A 20,039-nucleotide genomic window follows, 5' to 3' on the forward strand; every position below is an offset into this window, starting at 1 on the left:
GGCCACATTATCTGATGCTGCATTCCAAGTCTTCACTTACAAAATGCAAGAGTTGTTTTTCCTCTTCTTCTTTTTTTGTTGTTGAAAATAAGCTTGAGTTTTTAATGTGTGAATTGAAACATTTTAAATGAAATTTGTATCTTTGTTTTGCACAAATCTCTAGATATGAGAAAATGTTGTTTTATAACCCAACATGCTTGATTCTATTATTGATTTTCAACAAATAATTCAATATTAAAGGGAATTATGTACAATTAGATGTTGATTTAAATTGTGGGTTTGGGGAGTTTTTCTTTTGATGTGTGTCTGTCTGCGTCTTTGTTGTGGTTGAACTCTTCTGTCTGGAGTAATCTATCAGAGGATGCGACCAGATTACGGTGGATTATACAGACTAATACAGGCTCAGATGAGATTAGAAAAAAACAAACAAACACTTGATATGAGATCACACAAACTTGTACTGATCTTAAAGTCTGCCCCCCATCATCAGAAAAGCAGGCATCAGAGCTTGGCCAGGTCCTGGGTTTTATCTTTAACTTTGTTTAGGAAAAGGTTTAAAGATTCCAGTTCATCTGCTCTCTGTAGCAGGTTTATTCTCTGCAGGGACGGTCAGGATGTTGAGATTGTTTTATAATGATCTACAAAACAGACCCAAAGAAATCCAGAAGACACTTATTAAAAACCTAGCTTTACTCTTTTTTTGACTAACCAGCTTAACATCAACTCCACATGTAAGCAGATTTGAGGTTTACCTTCCCTTTTTTCCAGTTCATGTGGCACTTTTTATGTAAAATCATCCACGTGGAAGCCAAGCACACAACTAAAACAGCAAAATCTGTTCCAGCCAGGGTTTAGGAGATGGACGACTTCCATCTCCTTTGTCCTGACTGTCCAGATGTTTTTTTACACACAGGATTTTCTGCTACATTATAAGTCTGCTTTGAAAATGTGTGGAATCAGAAGCAACAAAGAAAAGACAGACCTTAAAACTCTGCTTGTGTTTTGGATCGGGTCTGTGGGCTCTTTGTTTGATTATTTAATTCATTACTGTTTTGATGATGCAAACACTTCACAGTTTATTTATCTCTTGAGGGGGAAACTCAACCTCTGCTTTAGGCAGCAGCCAGCTTCAGGTGAAGCTCCTGGGGGGCATTTGGTGGAGGCTGTTCAATATTGGTCTGTAGAGACAAAATAGGAAAAGCTGAAGGAAAAAGTGGGATAGCTAAGATGAGGTCATTGGGCTGGACAGGAATGCTTGTGTGTTGATTCAGAGCAATGAAGCAGTTCTTAAGGTATTGGACAAAGTGTAGAAAAAAACAATCATTGTGTCCTTGTAGGAGTATTTGAATCAGTTGAACACCTTTTGGTAAAAAAAAAGAACAAAGCAATTTCAGTTTGATGTAGAGATAAATGAAGATTTACAGATGTATCTTCTCATCGATGAAGAGTCCAAATTTTTAGTTGACGCCTGTGGCTAAAAGTGGAAAATGTGCTCACATGTGGTTATTCTTTTAAACCAAGTTATCTTTCCTGTTTTTCTTTCAGATGTATATAACTATAACCAGCTGATTTCTGTGTCTTTAAATTTCAGCTTTGTGTAATGAAAAATGGTCTAAGAGTGTTTTCCTTCGGATTTTCAGGATGTCGGGATCTCCAACGAAATACAGGCTCCACTTTCTTTTGAAAAGGCCAAATCCATGCAATCACTTCTGCCACCAGGTAGGAAACGTTCTAAACCAAACTTTTTCACTTAACTGGAACTGTATAATCTATACGAACATGTCCCTGCCTCAGAAACGGTCAATGATGGTGGCCAATGTTGCAAACATGTGACTACAACAGTGCCCACTTTTATTGGTTTACTGGTCTGATTTAAAGACAGTTTTTCTATTTTTAGTTTTTTTTTTTAGCTTAACAAGCATCTTTATTTTTTTTTAGAGAAAATGGCTAAAAGAAAAGCCTCAACATACAGAACCTTTCCAAAAAATTAGAATTTTATAGAGAAGTGTTTTCATTACCATAGTTCCATTCAAAAAAATTAAACTTTCATAGAATATAGATTCAGCCTTCTGTTTAATTGATTTCAAGTTTTCATTTGATTGTTTTTACATAAATTGGGGTTCCAGCTCAGAAAACCCACGGAAACAGAATTCCATCAGAATACTCTGGAGAAATCACAGTTACTTTCTCCGTTTTTGCAGACAGAGATTCTAATCACATCAATCAAAATAAAGTATTTCAAAATGCCATGTCAGTATTTCAATAGGATGGGCAGTAGACAGGTCCTGCTGGATGATAAAATCTGCATCCCCATCCAGATCCTCAGCAGAAGGAATCATGAAGTCCTCTGGAACATCCTGCTAGACTGTTGCGCTGATTTTGGATTGAAGAATGCAGAAGTTTTCCAACACCAACTCTGGACATCGCAGCCCAAATCATGACTGACTGTGGAGATTTCACACTGCACCTCCAGCATCTTTGGTTCTTACCCAGATTATGAAGGGGATCAATGATGGTCTTCTGGCTAGTTGTCAAGTCCGAAGTCTTCCCGACTCGAACTGAGACAATTGAACCAAAACGAACTGATTTTATGACATGTGGGGCACCTGTGCAGCTGCTTTGAGTTTAGTAGACGATTAGTTGGTGAAACTCAATTTAAAACATTTATGTTCTGCAGCATTTGAGCAGATTTCTCCAGAGTATTCCAAGTTTTTGAAACCCTGTTTTTGTGGGTGTCATGCGTTGGAACCCCAGTTTATGTAAAAATAAATAAATAAATACAATTTAATAGAGTGCCCCAAATCGATTTCCATGAAAGTTTAATTAAAAAAAATGGAATCATGGAAATGAAAACATTTTTCCATGATATTCTAATTTTTTGGAGAGGCTCTGTAGATGTCCAGAGGTGCCTCTGCGTGACAGCCACCACTCCGTAAACTCCGTCACAAAAACATGTTGCTGCAGTTTCCCTTTCCGTGAGTGCAATCGCGGCTGTAATTTTTAGACCAACAACCTCAGCAAAAGTCAACAATGAGATAATCACTGGGAAGAACAATGTTGTTTGTTGCAATAAGTTGTTCTAGAACAATGCAGACCAGTGTTTTAACTCAAGCACACACCCAGCTGTAAAACGTGTCTCCACACACGAGGTCTGCTTTTTGCAGCATGGAGTTTAGAAAGCCCCTCTAGCTCTTCCTTCAAAAACCATTTCAGCTTTAGATGCTGAAGTTACATTTGACAGAAACAGAAATCTCCTTAGGGTGACTTCAAACGCATATCACCTGAATCACAAACAGGCGCTCTGTTTGAACAGGAAGCGTAGAGGATAAAGACTTCAAGGATAGAAGGATGGAAAGCCGATGAGTGAAAGTTCGTTTTTATCTAAAGTCACTCTAAGGATGTTTTGCAGTTAAAGAGGACATTCAAATTTCAGGGACTGAAGAAAAAGAAGTCTTCTATTTTTCTTCAGAGGAAGTTAAGTAAGCAGGATTGGGACAAATTTGTTCAACCAAAGCTGTGCAAATCTGAAAATACTCTGTCTTTTGGTGTATTTTCTTGTAAAAAAAAAACAATAGAAAGCGTGAACAAGATCACAGTTTTCCATTAAATAAAAGTCTGCCATAGACTATTAATAAAGACTGTCGAGTATTTTCTTATGAGAACTGCTTTTCAAGGGCATCTGCCTCTGGTTTCCCCAGATGTGCCACAGTTCATTCCTGTGCTTTTTAAGTTAAAGATAAATCAAATCTGCCAATTTAAAATCAGCCACTGAATTTTGCCTTTTCATAATTGTTCATTTTCTGTGCTCCACAGGCCAACATTGAAAAAATGCTGACAGTATGTGGGTTTAACAGGCAGCACTTTCACATAATACTTCCAAGTTGTTATTTATAATATTTATTTATCACCTGAGAGTCTAACTAATGCCCCCAAAAAGACAGAAAAAGGAAACGCTTTTGTTTTGGAGTGGCAGATCCTACTTTGTCCACCCTTTTTATTAAAAGCAAATAACATCAGTTTCTGTTGTCATTCAAAGACATGATTTGTAAAAGAAAGGAAAAATAATGAATAATTTTAAAAGAGAAACATTTTAAAAGAGAAAAAAATTAAATAAAAATCAGAACCAAAGACTAGCTGGAAGTTTTTGCAAAAAACCTCTCAAGGTTTAACTTAAAAGTGTTTCTAACAAAAACGTTTAGGAATTGACAACTCTCAAAACACAACAGCGCTCATTTCTTTACAACTTCTTTTGCCTTTTAAAGAAGATAACTGCAAGGACATCACTCCCAGCAGTGTCTCGTATGCGGTTGCAGGCAAATCATTGCAAGCGTCTGTTAATTAACATAGCAGATACAATCACTTGTTGAGAGCCACGACACGCGCTCCCATACTGCTTTGCATCCTCCTCAGGCTACGTTTTGTCTGTCTGCCAAGCAGACTCTCATCTTTGCTGAGATGCGCCGTAATCTCACTGTGGCACACGCTTAACACAGCCCATTAGCATGGCAGCTACACCCAGCTAATGAGCTGCGTTATCATCGTTAAGTCTGAAAAGTTGGCGATAAATGGTGAAATTTAACGTTTACTCTGCAGAATTTGACATGATCTCACTCATATGCCACCTGAACACATTGTGTGTTGGAGGGGGGGGGGGCAGAAATATTGTGTTGACTATTAAAATTCCCGTTTTCCCCAAGAGTGTATATTAGGAGGTCTGACTCTCTGCATGGCAAAATGCAAGTTTATTTTTGGGTTTCAGTAAGTGGTTTTTCCCTGTTTTTTCCCAGTGGCCTGAACTCTGTTTGGCACATTCTTGCATACAAGCAGCATAAATTTGCTGTCGGTGTCAGTGCCATGCTGTCAAGGAGCAGCCTTTCTCTCACTCTTGAAGGGTCCCTGCTCCAGCCTGTCTGCTGCCTGCATTTCTTATTCCCACTGATGGATAATCCTCTTCACCCCTCAAGCTGAGGATTTGTGACAGTCTTTGGTGGCTTTTTAATCCAGAGTTTTTTGTTGTTTATTTTATTTTTTCTAAATGAAGTCACCTCGGTCAAAAAAGAAAGAAAAAAAAAACTTGATTATTAATAATTAAAAAATCTCTGTATGTTAGCAGGTTTTATAACCACCTATGGGTCTTCTTTCAAACAACTGCACACTGAAAGCTTTCGTCATGTGTTTGTGTCCAGGTAAGGTGCGCTGGCAGGATTTCGATCAGGATCTCTATGTTGGAGCTACAGTGGTCCGACCGGGTCAGGACCCGTACGCCAGAAACAAGTTCAACCAGGTGGAGAGTGACAAACTCCGAATGGACAGAGCTGTGCCAGACACAAGACATGATCAGTAAGCTGCTAATTCTTTTATTATTGCAGGATGCAGTGATAATTAAAGACATACTCAGATGGAAGTGGTGTTTTTGGCGTTATTGACATGTTCTTGTGGCATTTTTCTTATGACATAAAGCATATTTAAAGAAACTCTAGCTTAAAATTGCATTTCTGAGTATTTCTTTATTCAAACTGTCGCGAATCAGGAGCAGACGTAAAAAACAGCCGTTTGAAAATAAGTGTACTTGTGACGTAGAACAACGTTTCCCATGTTGCCCTGCTTATGCACACCTGAATCAGCTCCTCATCAGGCTCTGCTGAAGCCTGACAATGACAGTTATCAAAGGCAGGTGTGTTTGAAAAACTGCAGAACGGTGTTCCCAGAAGACCAGGGTTCCAGCTCCCTGCTCCGAGCTCAAAGCAGCGGGGAGGGGAAGAGGTTCGGGTGGTTGCTCCGCTCCAACCGTCCTGCCCACAGCTCAGAGGTTCCAATGAACTCCAGCTGCTCTGCAGAAACTACGTCCTAGAAAACGACATGTTTTATTGATTTTGTCTAAAAATGGCATAATCCTATTAAAGGCCCACTGGGAACACTTTTTAAATTGATCTAAGGATGATCAGAGAGGGGACTTGAACATGGAAAGCATAGTGTTTTCCTTCCTAATCACACATGTTGCATGCTCAGTTTTGTGTTTGAACATGGGATCTTTCATCGCCTGTCAATTTGACTAATTAGACGCAGCCTGGATAAGATCTCTCGGAACTCCTCCTGCCATGTCTCTCACATAAAACCAGGAAGTAGCTGCTAAGCAGATGAGTTTTTACTCGTGCTGCCCCAGACAATAACACCCCCCCCCTTCCTTGGCTGTTGATTGGTTTGTAAATTAAAGAGGAGACTAAAATAAATTGCGACTAAATTTCTGCTGAATTCCTTTGAGAAGATTGTGGCTCAGCAGGGCTAAATGTTGTCACATGTCTCATTTTAGTGCTCATAATTAGCATTTAGATGTGCAAGTGCTTTGAAGTTCTCACTTCAGCTACACATCATTAGTGAATGATGTGTCTAAACTCTGCTTGATAAATTGTGAATGATGTTGCCAAACGTAGGACAAATTTTGTAGTTTTACTTTGAAGGTTCTAAAAGGCAAAAAGGATTAGTTATTAATTTTTTAAAAAGTAAAAATTCTGCAACTGATCTAAACCAAACTGAAGTATTGTGGAGTCTTCATGCATCATAGGCTTCTTCAGTTCATTAAATCAGTTTCAAATGGAAACCTTCAATCAGGAAATAATATTACCGCTGTCATCATTACAGACAGTTTTTTTTCAAAATAAGGTCAGAACTTTTTGGTCAGGAGTATCTGCCAATAACATGTCATTTAAAGCCCAACTCCATAAAGGCAGTCATCTCATGTGTTCTTACTGACCTACCTTCAGTCATTTCCCACCAGGTTCAGGAAGATGTGCTCTATTGCACAGATCTGGCCTTGATGGGTCAACTCCCTGTTTTACATCAGTTCTCAGTCTTCATCTCTTCCAGGAGGAAAAAAAACCACACATTTTTCTTCAGTCCATCAAGGTCACGGTGCATTCACTACAGAACACGTCTAGCGATAGAAATATAACAGAAAGCATCGGTTAAAGGTTGCTGCTGTCAAAACCTCACAGTTGCAGTGGATTACAATAACTCTTTTACGGCTATGGCAACCTTTGTTTAACAGCAATTCGTGAAGATAACGAAGTTATGTGGAAATCCGGGATAATTGAAGAAAAGCTTCAGTGGAGAAATGGCTGCAGAAAATCTTTAAAATAAATAGAAACGATCATCCTTAGATAACTCTGTAATGTAACATCTTTTTGTTTAATTATAGTTCATTTTTAGCCCAGCAAAATATGTTTATTTTCCATAGGACAGTCTTTTTGGGGGATTTTTGTTGTTGTTGAGCTAGTAAGAGCTGTTCTAACACTACAACAGGGATCTGCACAGTTAAAAATTTCATTTTGTCAATGATCCATGTGTGTGCATGCAGGAACCTCTCTATCTGACAGTTGGGCTCTTGTGTTTCAGCCTCAATGTGTCATCGTGCATCTCTCCTCCTCCTGTCCTGTCACTCCTCTCTCACGACATGTCCTGAAGCCCATGTTTCCTAGTTTTAAACTTGGGCGGATTTAGGTCTTTAAAATCCGTGTGCACTCATGCACAATCACATATTGCACGCAGTCTCACGGGATTTTGCTCTGTGGTTTCTGGAATCTGCTGTCTTCAGTGGCGCTTTGCTCCGGGCGTGTGTCTCTATCCCCTGTATGTGTGGAGCTCATTGTCACTGTGTGCAGAATCCTATTTATTGTGTTTAAGGATTCCAAATCTGTTCAGGGAGCTGTTCCAACTCACAGCTTGGCGCGTACACACTTACAACAGCATGTGTATGTGCAGGAATTAGTGCACAAGTGCATGGATTTGTACTTTGCCATTTTGGTAAATCTCCTAATATCTCTGAATTGTGATTTTTGTGTGCAGCTGCAAACATAAACAGTGGAACTCAGACCTGCCAGCCTCCAGCGTCGTCATCACCTTTCATAATGAAGCCCGCTCTGCTCTGCTGCGCACTGTGGTCAGGTAGCAGAAACTTTTGTGTGCTTTTCTGTGCTGTTTTGTTTGCTGGATTTCCTTCTTTTTAAGTCTCTCCTGCTTCACCAAATGTTCTCCTTTATTTCTGCTTCAGTGTCTTAAAGAAAAGCCCTCCGCAGTTGGTGAAAGAGATTATTTTGGTTGATGACTACAGTGACAACTGTAAGCAGTACATGAAAACCAAAAACACAAACAGCTATTAACATTAGACACGTCATTTAGGGTCAATATTTCCCTTTGCGTTCCAGCGGAGGATGGAGCGCTTCTTGGGAAGATCGAGAAAGTTCGCGTGCTGAGAAATGACCGCAGAGAAGGTAACAAGAACCCAACTTGATGAAGTTGAAATAATCTTCTCAGTCATGTTGTTAATTAAGTCTTTTTGGTAACTTCTTAAGGGCTGATGCGATCAAGGGTGCGCGGTGCAGATGCTGCTACAGCGCCGGTCCTCACCTTTCTGGACTCTCACTGTGAATGTAATGACCACTGGCTTGAGCCACTACTGGAGAGAGTGGCAGAGGTACAAATATAACGCCACATTCATCCCTTCATACCAGCTTGTAATCCTTTTTATTAACTGAACTCTTATTTTAATCCAATCATTTTGCATTTTTTGTTAAAAAAAAGACGACAAAAACATCCAGGCAAAAAGGAACAGAAATCTTTTTTTTTTTCACAGCATAATACCAACTTTGTCTGTACCCGCTTCCGTCTTTATGTTGTACTTTACAATTAACAGGAGAAGTTTGGTTTAAGCTCTTTCTTTCCTTAACGATGGCAATTATTTAAAATGAAGAAAGGAAGCTAAAAAAAAACTCTTTATAATGACTTTCCAGTTTTTTGGATTGTATTTAGGCACCTTTTTCTCTAAAATGCTCAAACTTTAAAACATGGCACCCTGTAATTTGCAAAATTCCAGATAGAAGACTTGAGGCAAAGTGTTAGAAAAGAATGGTCTCTCCTCAGTTTCTGTCCTAAATTGGGCCTCTTGCCTGCGCTTAAAAAAGACTTAATGGTATTAATTAAAATAAATTATTCACATGTGTGCGAAGCTCTTCCCTGAAGCTTGCAGTCGTCTCTTGAGCTCAAATACTTTGTGAAAAGGATGCTTTTCTTGATTATGTTCTTTTCTTTTGGGTTTTAGGTTTGAAAAATGATTCTTTTTTACTAAAGAATCATTGTAAAAAATCTAACTTAAGCTAAAAGACAACACTTTGCCTGAAGTTAGGGTTTTACTGACTTTACATTTATCTTCTTGTTTTTCTAAATGTGTTTCTGTTTTGTAAACTGAGATTGTTGTTTAAAAATGCATCATATTTCACTTTGAATACTCTGTTTCTGCACTCAATCCAGACAATAGTGTCTATGTCACCAAATTTAGTAAAATATCTGGAGGCTTGACTGAAAACAGTCAACTGTTTTCTTTTCTTCACTTTAGTTGCTTTTCTAATGATAATACTACCCTCCTATTTGTCACCATAAAATAAGAAGGGCAACTATCCTGCATTTTTTGTCAAATGTAAAAATATCAGATCAAAGTAAGTAACCTTTTTTTTTTTTTTTTTACCTAAACGTTTATTTCTATTTTTGTCTTGGGGGGGAGTGACAGGAGCAGCCCTCAGATCTGTGTTGTGATGTGGCTCAGTGGTTTCAGGCCACATCACTTGTGACAAAATGACAAACCTGCTTTAGTTCCAACTAGTTATTTCTCAACTACTGTTTACTTCATAAAAAAAATAATGGACTGAAAATAGTTCAGTTTGGTAAAGCTCCTGGTTTCTCTGAACCTTTGAAAGAAGATCTGTACCGCTTCATGTTTTTTGATGAGTCAGATCATATGTGATATATACACATATATATATAGTTTTTGTTTGTTTCCAGGATAAAACCAGAGTGGTCTCTCCCATTATTGACGTCATCAACATGGACAATTTCCAGTATGTGGGAGCTTCAGCTGACCTGAAAGGAGGTAAAGTCCTGTTCCATTTAGCCAGTAGAAGACTTCTGGCAATCCCAGTGCATTCATTAAACTTTTAGAGTATTGGCTTCTTAATACTTTGAGTTACACTGCTGTTATCTCGACAGCAGCTTTAATAGTCTTGGCAGGCAGCCCTCTGCCCCATGAACTGATTCCTCTGTTGTTTTTTCCCATAGCCACTCAGGGTTTCTGCCAAGCGCCTGCCCTCCCAGTTTAGTTTAGCAGCTTTTTGTGCATAAACTCCAGTCCAGCAAGGCTCGAGCAAATCTAATTATGAAATCACGCTGCTGATTGGTTCGATCAAACAGTCACAACTTAACTGTCTGTTTATGTTCAGGCTTTGACTGGAATTTGGTGTTTAAATGGGACTACATGACTCTGGAGCAGAGACGAGCCAGGCAAGGCAACCCCATCGCCCCCATCAAGTAAGAACCACGCTGAAAAGAATTCCCCTTCACCTGACGACACGGACTGTACATGTGGTATTCTGGTCCTCCACCCCCAGGACTCCAATGATCGCAGGAGGTCTATTCGTCATGGACAAGGAATACTTTGAGCTGCTGGGAAAGTATGACATGATGATGGACGTGTGGGGAGGAGAAAACTTGGGTGAGTACAGTAAAAAAAAGAATCTCCATTTTGCTGTAGGCTTTAATAGAAGCAGAGCTCTTCTTGATTCACAGTCTTCATCGTCTACATTTCTGTGGCAAAAGCATGAAGGGGGGGGCTATCTTTGACTTGCATACAAAGTTATCCTCCCACATTACAATGCATCTTTTGAAAATTACAGTGGTGCTGTTATGAGGATTCCTGTCAAAATTGAGAGATGGTTCCTGTCTACACAATAGAGATCATTTGCAAATACAACAGCGATACAACAACAGCAGCAGCTGCGTCTTTGCTGCTGTTGTCTGAGTTCAGCTGGGAAGTGTTTAACAGCTGACACCCCTGCAGGCCATGCGGTGATTCCGAGCCGGACTGACAGTTCAGACAGGGTTTTGCTCGTGTGCTCATTTAGACCACATTCTTTTATGGCTGCAGAGCATGCCAACACATGACATTTTTAACTGAGAGGTGTGCTTAAAAATACCGTCAGACCTGACGGGGCTGTGTGTGTTTTTCATCAGAGATCTCCTTCCGCGTGTGGCAGTGCGGCGGCAGTCTGGAGATCATTCCTTGCAGCAGAGTTGGCCACGTCTTCAGGAAGCAGCACCCATATACTTTTCCTGGGGGCAGCGGGACTGTGTTTGCAAGGTGAAGTTCATTCAAACACACTTTCATATTTTTAACCCAGTTAAACGCAAAGTATTCAGCATCTTTAATGCTTTTTTTTGTCCTAGTGAGATGGTTACAAGTTAATTTAGTCTCTTAAATAAGTATAGTTTTTGAAAACATTTTAATATTCTTTCCTCAAAAGTTTTGAGCTCATCACAGCAACCACTCAGGAGCATTCAGTTTTCCCCACCCAAAAACGTTTCTTTCAGTGCTGATTGTTCACTAACAATCAAGTCCCTTCGAAAAACTGATATCTTGCTAGACTGCATCCTAACTGGCAGTGGATTAAGTGAAAAATCTTTATCATTTCCCTAAAAAACCCAAACCAAACAGCGTTTGGAGCCTTTTGATAAAAGTTACTCACTATATTGTGTTCAAAATTGTTGTTCTATCATTTTTCATACATACTTCACCATCTTTTTTTTCCCTTTAAAACCCCATTTTCATTGCCTGCAATAGTCCTTGAGTGCTATTATTATGATTTCTATGAAACCACACCGGCGTGCCAAAGATGCCACTGAGTTAGACGGTTGTCATGGAGATGCAGCCAATGCAGCTGAGAGCTCCATAAAGCTGCTGAAGAGCTCGATGTAGGGTTGAAAGGTCAAGGATGAGCACCAAGAATCAATTTTGGAGCCAACTAGTCTTTTAAGTGTTCAGAGGGTTGGAATGCGGACTGTTCTTTGACAACTTGGCGTGGAGTGTCTGCTGATGACGCTGATCAGACGTGATTAAAAACCTCTGAAGAGCCACTAAATGGAAGCCTGCTTTTTTCTTTCATTTGTCTCCGTCATTCTATGGTCACTCTGCTGCCTTAAATGGTATTTAATCTCCTAGGATAAACGGTGTCCTGTCAACATGCCTCAGCTCAGGCTGATGTGTTTTTCTTGCAATTTTAATAAAGATATATACAGACTATTTGTGTATACATCGTTTTAGATAAAGATTAATTTTTTTAAATTATGATTATTGTTTAAACTGCATCAAGAAAGGGAAAAAGTAAATAATAAATGTGTTTTGCTTAATTTGGTAAATCTGTTTTGATATCTATTGCTTAATAGGAAGACACCAAATACAAAACCTAGCGTTTAACACAAAGTAAAGTGATACAAGGCTGAACCTGTCCTTTGAGCCACATCCTTTAAGACATGGATGATGAACAGATGACAGAAGATTTTGTATTTCTTCTTGCTTCAACTTAGAAATGGTATCATCCTAATGTTTGAAATTCACATGGCAGATATTTATTAGCAAATTTGTTAGAAAATAATTTTTCGAAAAGGTGCAACATTTTTTATCGTATTTGATCAGATGTGGAGATGTCACCACAAGTTTTCGTTAGTTGCAAAAGTCTGATCTATTAAGAATAAAAGGAGTTGTTTTAACAGTTCTGTGTTAGCACTGCTGGTCTCTTCTATTGGTTTCTTCTTTCACTACACATAACATCCCTGTGACTCAAGAGTCTCTGTGTTTGCTTGGATGTCTTTAAACATTTTTAATCCAGCCAAGTTTAAGATGGGCGTTTTGAATCAGATCCAACTTTGAGTCTACATGTGAAGAAATATGTCTAGACTAACGCACTAAAGACCTGAATCACTACTTTTGTAGAAGATAATTCTAAGTATTTGAAGTCTAACTTCCATATGTTAATGTTCAATGTTCAAAAAGTGTCATTTTCTGATGCGTTCTATTTACAAAGAGCATTTCAGAATCAAACCTTCAATTTTTAGGGAACATGCAGCATTTCAAGAAGTAACATTCTGACTCAAAGGTAAATGTTTGTCAAATTTCCCCAGAAAAGAACTAAAGCCAGTTTAATTGAAGCTTCTGTCTGCACAGTAGCTCTCCCGAAGCTCACACAGGCAAACTGTAGACATGTCTGCAGCAGAATGCGGCTCTTTTTGATGATTCAGAAGACCTTCCAGTTTTATCACTCATAACTCCTTCATTGGGAGGGGCTGAAAGAGGCAATCACTGTCATCTTCAATTTATCAAATTGCTGCCTTGATAAGTGAATTATTAAAAATGACTAGAGTTTCTCGTGCTCGTATTTTGCAGGTCACTCAGTGTATATTTTTGTTTTCTTTTGTTTTTTAGCAAACCCATGCACACATTTATCTGGATGCTTGTTTGTTTGTTTTTTGGGATTTTCCAGGCGAAAGCATCGACTGCTAACTGCTAATTAATAGCAAAACAAAAAGAGGAAACAAAGTTTAGAATCCTGGAGATCTCCAGATAAAGAAAAGGTCACATCAGCATTTATACAGCATGGACTGAGTGAACTGATTGCTGCAGCAACAGGAAAACCATTGAAATCCTATGTGTGTAACTAGTAGAGCTCTGCCTCCTTGTGGCTGTGAGATGTTCAAGCAGGAGGGGGTGTACAGTCCTTATTTTGATGAGTCTGAGTCCTTTTCTCATCTAACAGTTCCACATTTGTTCCCTATTTTATTGCCCCTGAAGTCCAACTTTGCTTTTCTTCACAGCTCCTCCTCTTATTTGCATTCTTGTCTGTCATCTGTCACTCAACTCCACGTTGTCCTGATGTGGTTTTTCTGCCCTCTCATGCAGGAACACAAGGAGAGCAGCAGAGGTGTGGATGGACGAGTATAAGAACTTCTACTATGCTGCGGTGCCCTCTGCAAGAAATGTACCCTACGGAAAGTAAGCATCTTGAACAGTTAAAATAGTATTAATCTAGCCACAAAAAGGGTGATGTACTTCAAATTAACATCCATTTGACTTTAGCATCATTTTTGTTTATCGTAATGTTAGTATGTATTTATTCCAAAAGAATTTCTGCAAAAATAAATAAGAATGTGTCAAAAACAGGTTAATGAAAATTCATTTATAAAAAAAGGGCTAATAAAAATTGTTCTCTATTGTTATATTTTCCATATATACTTAAAAAAAGATTTAAGAACACTATTAAATGGCCCAGAAGTAATAATCTGACATGGACCTGCTACTTATCTGCTAACAGTCGTGCTTAATGAGCCGGACGTGTTCTGATTTTTAATGTTTCAGTGCATTATAATTTACATCTAATGTTGTGTCTTCTCATGTCTGTCAATTTAATCAAACAAAAGCAAGAGTCAATGAACTCCAGAGGATCCAAAATGTAATTTGTCCCCAAGAATGTAGCTTTTGTTTATTTTTTTTCACAGGCCTTCATTCTCTGCTCTGAAATATACTAAAACTGTACTGGTATACAACATTCGCTTTAAGGCATAAGTTTGGGCATCTGAACTAATATCTCTGTCTGTCTTTTAGTATCCAGAGCCGTTTGGAGATGAAAAAGAGATTAGGCTGCAAACCTTTCAAGTGGTACCTGGACAATGTTTACCCTGAACTGAGGTAAAAAAGAAAAGAAAAAACTGCTACTTTAATAAGTTGTGTCAGTGTTTTCCACAGAGAGGGAAAAGTCTGTTAATCTCAGCCAGTAGAAGCTGTTAGATTGAGCTGTCCTGCTTTCCTTGGCACATATTTTGGTTTTAAGAGTCTTAAATGATTGCAACAGAATTATTTAACTGCTGTTACCTTAGTTGACTCAATGATGCATAAATGTTACCTGCGTTTTATATAAAACATTGTGCTTTCTTTAAAAAAGAAAAAAACACAGTTTCACTACTCTAAATACAGTGTTTGGTGTATGTTTAGAGTTCCGGATCACCAGGACATTGCTTTTGGAGCCCTGCAACAGGGAGGAAACTGCCTCGACACCCTGGGCCACTTTGCTGATGGGGTGGTGGGCATCTATGAATGCCACAATGCCGGGGGAAACCAGGTAGTGTTACCACGACTACACTCACAGGTCAGCCCGTGACATCTTTGCTCCCGCAGCACCTGGGGGAGGACAGGGTGGAGGTGCAATACCTGTGGTGACGGCACCTGTTTCCTTGCAGGCAGTAGGAGAAGTCAGACATGGGTGTTTGTTTCCACAGGATGGATTTGGTGTCCTTATTAAAATTTCAAACAGTGACCATTGAGCACAACTATCAAAGAAATTCCATCTTGAGACAAATGCAAAATTTGCATCTGAAGAAGGGAAGGAGAAGGATGTGAAACGCTCTTGTTGAAATGTTTCTGCACTGAATTCTAATTTCTGAAATGATAAAAATGTTTAAAGGGAATTTATTAGTCCACTTGGAATATTATTCTCCATCCGGGTGGCAGAACCTTTCCTCGACTGTGTGACTTTGCAGTTTGTTAAAATGCTCCTCTCCAAAAATAGCATGGCAGGTGTTGAGCAGAAAACTGCTGCCATGTGAAGTAACAGACAACTGGCTGAAGGTGTCACATTTAATACCACTACTTTGCATTTTTTGTCCTCTTAGTTATCTATAGCTTTTACAACAAAGCAGCTGCAGTATATTTACCTTTAAAATAATTTAGGCTGCTAAACTCACTTGTTTAATGGTGGATTTAAACAGAATCCACTTAACTCCTCTGCTTTGCTGGGGGAAAAAAAGATCATTTGTAGCTGTTAGATTTGAATTAAATCATTTGGGAACAGTAGAGTAGCCTTTTATATTATTGTGTAAAAATTGACAAATATGAGGATATTAAAAAAAACGATGTCCTCTTCATTTACTGATTTGTTGGAAACGTAATATCTTCTGTGAAGGGTTTAGAAAAATTAAACTATTATATAATAAAACATGGGTAAAAAAATTCTAGTGGATTCAAATAAATTCTGTTTAATCTGTTGAATTTAGTTTTTTTTTCCCCTCACATTGGATTCATTGATAGAATAAATGATGTGTGATCTTGATATTTTATGGAAAGAAACCACAGAGTTGAATGTATATGGCTAAAAGCATAAATCCTACGTTTGTTTTACTTACTAAAGTGTTTTTTTTTCTACTGACATTTTTACTTTTGTGATTGTTGGTGAAGGAATGGGCCTTAACCAAGGACAAATCGGTGAAACACATGGACCTGTGTCTAACTGTAGTGGACAGAACAGCCGGTTCGCTTATCAAACTACAAGGCTGTCGAGAAAATGACAGTCGTCAGGTAAACTCCATGCCTCTGAGTTCACTGGAAAATGACTCTGAAACCAGAAATTGATGTGGAGTGTTTGTTTTATGTTTTGGATTTGTAAAATCTGGTCTTCTGTTTCAGAAATGGGAGCAGATTGAGTCGAACTCGAAGCTTCGTCACGTAGGTAGCAACCTGTGCCTGGACAGCCGCAGCGCCAGGATGGGAGGACTCACTGTGGAGGTCTGCAGCTCGAGCCTCACCCAACAGTGGAAGTTCACCCTCAATCTACAATCATAGGGGGCACTGCAGACCCCCATGCTAGACTTTGACAATGGACCAAGACAAGAATGAGACATGCACAAAAAGATTGGAAAAACCTAAGAACGACAAGCTCCTCCTTCACAGAGGTGCAGCTACTCACCTGTAAAACCCTCTCCCGCACCCCGTACTCCCTCCCATAACAATGAGCCGTGCCCACTGAGGGGAGGGGCTCCGTAGACCATAATGGATCAAATAAATTGGAGGATGGGAGAGGGGTGTGATGATCATCAGAGCATCAAGGAAGAGGCTTTTGTTCCAGTCGACGCGCCTCTGTGTTCCCTCATCAAAGAGCAAAGTGAATTTGTTTGTTCTTTTATTGCTGGAGAAACAGAACTATCCAGCATGAATATTTTATTTCGTATTTCAGATTTTTAATTTGTTGGTGGTAAAACTCCAGGGACATGGGGCAGGAGCTTTTTCAGTTCTTCAATGAATCTTCTAAAAGCCGGTGGAGGCCTCGGATTGCGGTTTTCAGGGGGCGGGGTGATGTGAGAGAGGATATGGACCTCGAGTTTTTCATGTGTTCTCTAAATGGTTTACAGAAATCTCAAAGAAAATCAAAGTGGGGGGGGAAGAACCCCTGGTGTTCTGTTTTTTTTCTTTTTCTATGTGTGTGTCTTTTGCTACAGATTGTATCAGGCAAAGAAAAGCCTTTATATGGTTTGGGTGTTCCCAGAAACAAAAAATTTCAGACTGTAGCACCGGCTGCTGCAGCACTCTTCACTTTTCTTCAAAACACAAAGAATTCTCCGCATCTTTCTTTTATTTACTTATGTGAAAGAGCAGAAGCCATTTTTTTAAATAGAAGATTTAAGGAAAACCAGAAGAGCAACAGAAACAATTTTTAAACGTTTTTTTTCTCTGACGGTTGACCTTTTCCATCTTTCAGCCCCGCCCCGTGCAGTTGTTGTGCATTGCCTTGTTGACATTATTGGAGGATTACCCTGTTAAATAATCCCACTCCATCTGGATTTATGCCACACTTTCTTCTCTAAATCAGACAGATGTAGTCCATTAACAGATTATTGCAGCATTTCTGCAATTACCAGGACTTTCCAGCTCTCACAGACCTTTCTTCCTCCTCAAAACATCAATTTAGGTTCAAGAAGGACACTCTGCACTGACAGTGCAACACTGTAGAGAACTCAGAGGTCCACCTGCAATTAGTAAAACCTTCTTTTGGTCACTCGAACTTTTGATTATAAATGAGAAATCTCAGTGGTTTCACTTCTACTGACAATTTGCAGAATCTTCTGAAGACTCAAAGATGAAGTCAAAAGCCTATGCTAATTTATTCCTGTAACAATATTTTTGTTGTCATCAAACGACACACTTTCTACTCACCACGAAGTTTTCCCGTTAATATTTTCAGCTTTATTCTGTCTCCTAGACCACGTTTAAATCCTTAACTCGTGTTTTTTAAAGGCTGCAATCTCTTCCAGGGCTTCCTCACCTCTTCATCTCTCCTGCTCTGAGTCCTACACGCTTTGATGAGTTGATTATGGTGTGACTCATCAGGTGATTTTAAAGAAAACACCAAAACCAGAGCTCTGATCTAACAAAGGTGCAGCTTTAAGTGTGCTGTCAGTCTTAACTTCCTGTTTAAAGCTCCTAACCAGCTGCCAAATGACCTTATATGCTTGCTGTGACATCTGATGTCCTTTCTTCTGCTATTGTTTACCGTGTCACGCTCATTCATTTCGCTCTGTGGACTAATGGGAGCTGGGAAAGCTGGCTCCATCTGCTTCAAAAAGCCTATCCTGTGACTTGATAGGTTGCTGTGTTGTGCTGAAGAGCACATGACCCACAGCTGTGGTAAATAGGAACAAGATGGAGTCTGAATGTGAACAGCATCCACCTCAGTGAGGCAGTTCTGACTTTATAAAACAAAAACAAAAAAGGTTGCCTACCTGCCCACTCACTCTAGTGAAGTGAACACCCTTTAGCTCTAATTTAACATTGGTTATAAACACGGTACTTACAAACTTGAGTGTTTTATTCTATTTTCTGTTAAAACAAATATACTCTACAGACAAATCCTAGATTATAAAGATGATTGGGGGGGCAAATGATGTCCATTTCTCTTTTATTTCCACTGTATGTGTGAGTCAAATCCAGACTTGCAAACACAGTGATCATACTTGTTTCTTCTCAGTTATTTCCATATAATACCATGTTCATGTTTGCAACATTCAGTGAAAGGAGAGAAAGGAGTGCAAAAGGCTTGAAGCAGTCACAGTCTTGTTTTCTCAGCTCTTGGGTGGATTTTGTTCACAGTGAACATGATAACCAAACTGCACACACCTGAGTGGCCACAGCATGGCTGTCTGCAGCCACAGTGCACTTGTTGTTAGGCCTTTTCTTTTTAAACTAGTCTTATTATAATTATTATAGCAATTTTTTTTTTAAATCTTTTGTGTTAACAAGATCCACAAATTTCTGCGAAGTCTAGCTCATGTTTTTGATTGGATGATTAAATGTTTACATCTTTAGCACAGAGTGCCAAAGTTCCTTCCTGTATTTTTTTCTGTGTGAAGTAGAATGAAAGGGGGCAAACCTTTTGGAAATTAAGAAAAGGTCTTTATTCAGATAAATTGTTCTGTGAATGTGATGGAAACTTATCTTATTATTATTTTCCAGTCTTAAGTTGGATGTGTAAAGATCAGGAGAGCAGCTGATGTGGTCTCAGTTGTTTTCTTTTGGGCAGTAGATTTAAAAATGCAATTTTCTTTTTTGATGTCTTCAAACTTGTGAATGAAAGCAGATGTTTGTCGATCCTCATTCTGAAGATCACACATGAAGAGGGAAAGTCGTCTATTGGAAAGTCTCTTTCAAATCCAGGAAATGTTGCATATTAACATTTTTATGAGGAAATAAAAAATATTCTTATTTGATTGAGTTCAACTGAACAGGGGAGGGTTTTGTGTTTTCTCAGCTTTTCCTTTAAATAATTAAAAATCCTTCTCGCCCTGCCGACTGTTCAGCCCCTTTCAGGATTAAAAGCGTGGCTGACACGTGAAAACCCCTGTTTAGACATCCAGCTCTTTTTGAGCTTCTCCAACTTTTGCTTTAAGCGGCTGTCGTTGTGTGTGTGTGTGAGTCACATAACACACTTGGAAAACAATTTTATTTCGAGTTTAGTGGACAGTTATGACTCACAGTAACCAGTGGGGAAGTGATATGCAAATAAGTGAAAAGATTGTTTTTTTCCTAGTTAACTTAAATACAAAGATGGGTCCTGTGACTCCTGGGGTCACACATGTAAAAGTGTATATTTTTGTATATACCTACATCGGTGTGTGTACAGTATGTACATATATACACAGTGTACTCAGCTGCGGTTACTAGTTTTGTCGGACTGTACAGCACTTCTAACTGTTCCCTGTTTTATAAATACTGCAGAAATTCAACTTTCAACAAGGAAAAATTAACTTAAATAAAAGCATTTATATATATAAATATAGATTGAGGCCATAATGTCTGAGATTATTTTTTTTTGTCTTTTGGATAAATGTGGATCTGTACACAA

At 38.9% G+C, this 20,039-nt stretch overlaps 1 protein-coding gene across 2 annotated transcripts in view; it reads left to right on the top strand.

The window, feature by feature from the left end:
• galnt2 (polypeptide N-acetylgalactosaminyltransferase 2) overlaps positions 1-19,975 on the top strand; it is a 39,566-nt gene extending 19,591 nt beyond the window's left edge. The window contains exons 2-16 of one of the 2 annotated variants that reach the window (XM_011492332.3): positions 1,641-1,719; positions 5,187-5,340; positions 7,843-7,941; positions 8,048-8,115; positions 8,202-8,267; positions 8,349-8,470; positions 9,832-9,919; positions 10,266-10,353; positions 10,434-10,537; positions 11,056-11,182; positions 13,775-13,867; positions 14,477-14,560; positions 14,864-14,990; positions 16,097-16,222; positions 16,331-19,975. In XM_011492332.3, the coding sequence (XP_011490634.1) occupies positions 1,641-1,719; positions 5,187-5,340; positions 7,843-7,941; positions 8,048-8,115; positions 8,202-8,267; positions 8,349-8,470; positions 9,832-9,919; positions 10,266-10,353; positions 10,434-10,537; positions 11,056-11,182; positions 13,775-13,867; positions 14,477-14,560; positions 14,864-14,990; positions 16,097-16,222; positions 16,331-16,486 (1,581 nt within the window). In that variant the 3' untranslated portion in view covers positions 16,487-19,975. The remainder of the gene's footprint in view (positions 1-1,640; positions 1,720-5,186; positions 5,341-7,842; positions 7,942-8,047; positions 8,116-8,201; positions 8,268-8,348; positions 8,471-9,831; positions 9,920-10,265; positions 10,354-10,433; positions 10,538-11,055; positions 11,183-13,774; positions 13,868-14,476; positions 14,561-14,863; positions 14,991-16,096; positions 16,223-16,330) is intronic. The other variant, XM_004067373.4, reaches the window with a different exon arrangement.
• Positions 19,976-20,039: the final 64 nt, after the last annotated feature.

Source organism: Oryzias latipes, chromosome 3 (genome assembly GCF_002234675.1).
Source record: "Oryzias latipes chromosome 3, ASM223467v1".
NCBI lineage: Eukaryota > Metazoa > Chordata > Actinopteri > Beloniformes > Adrianichthyidae > Oryzias > Oryzias latipes.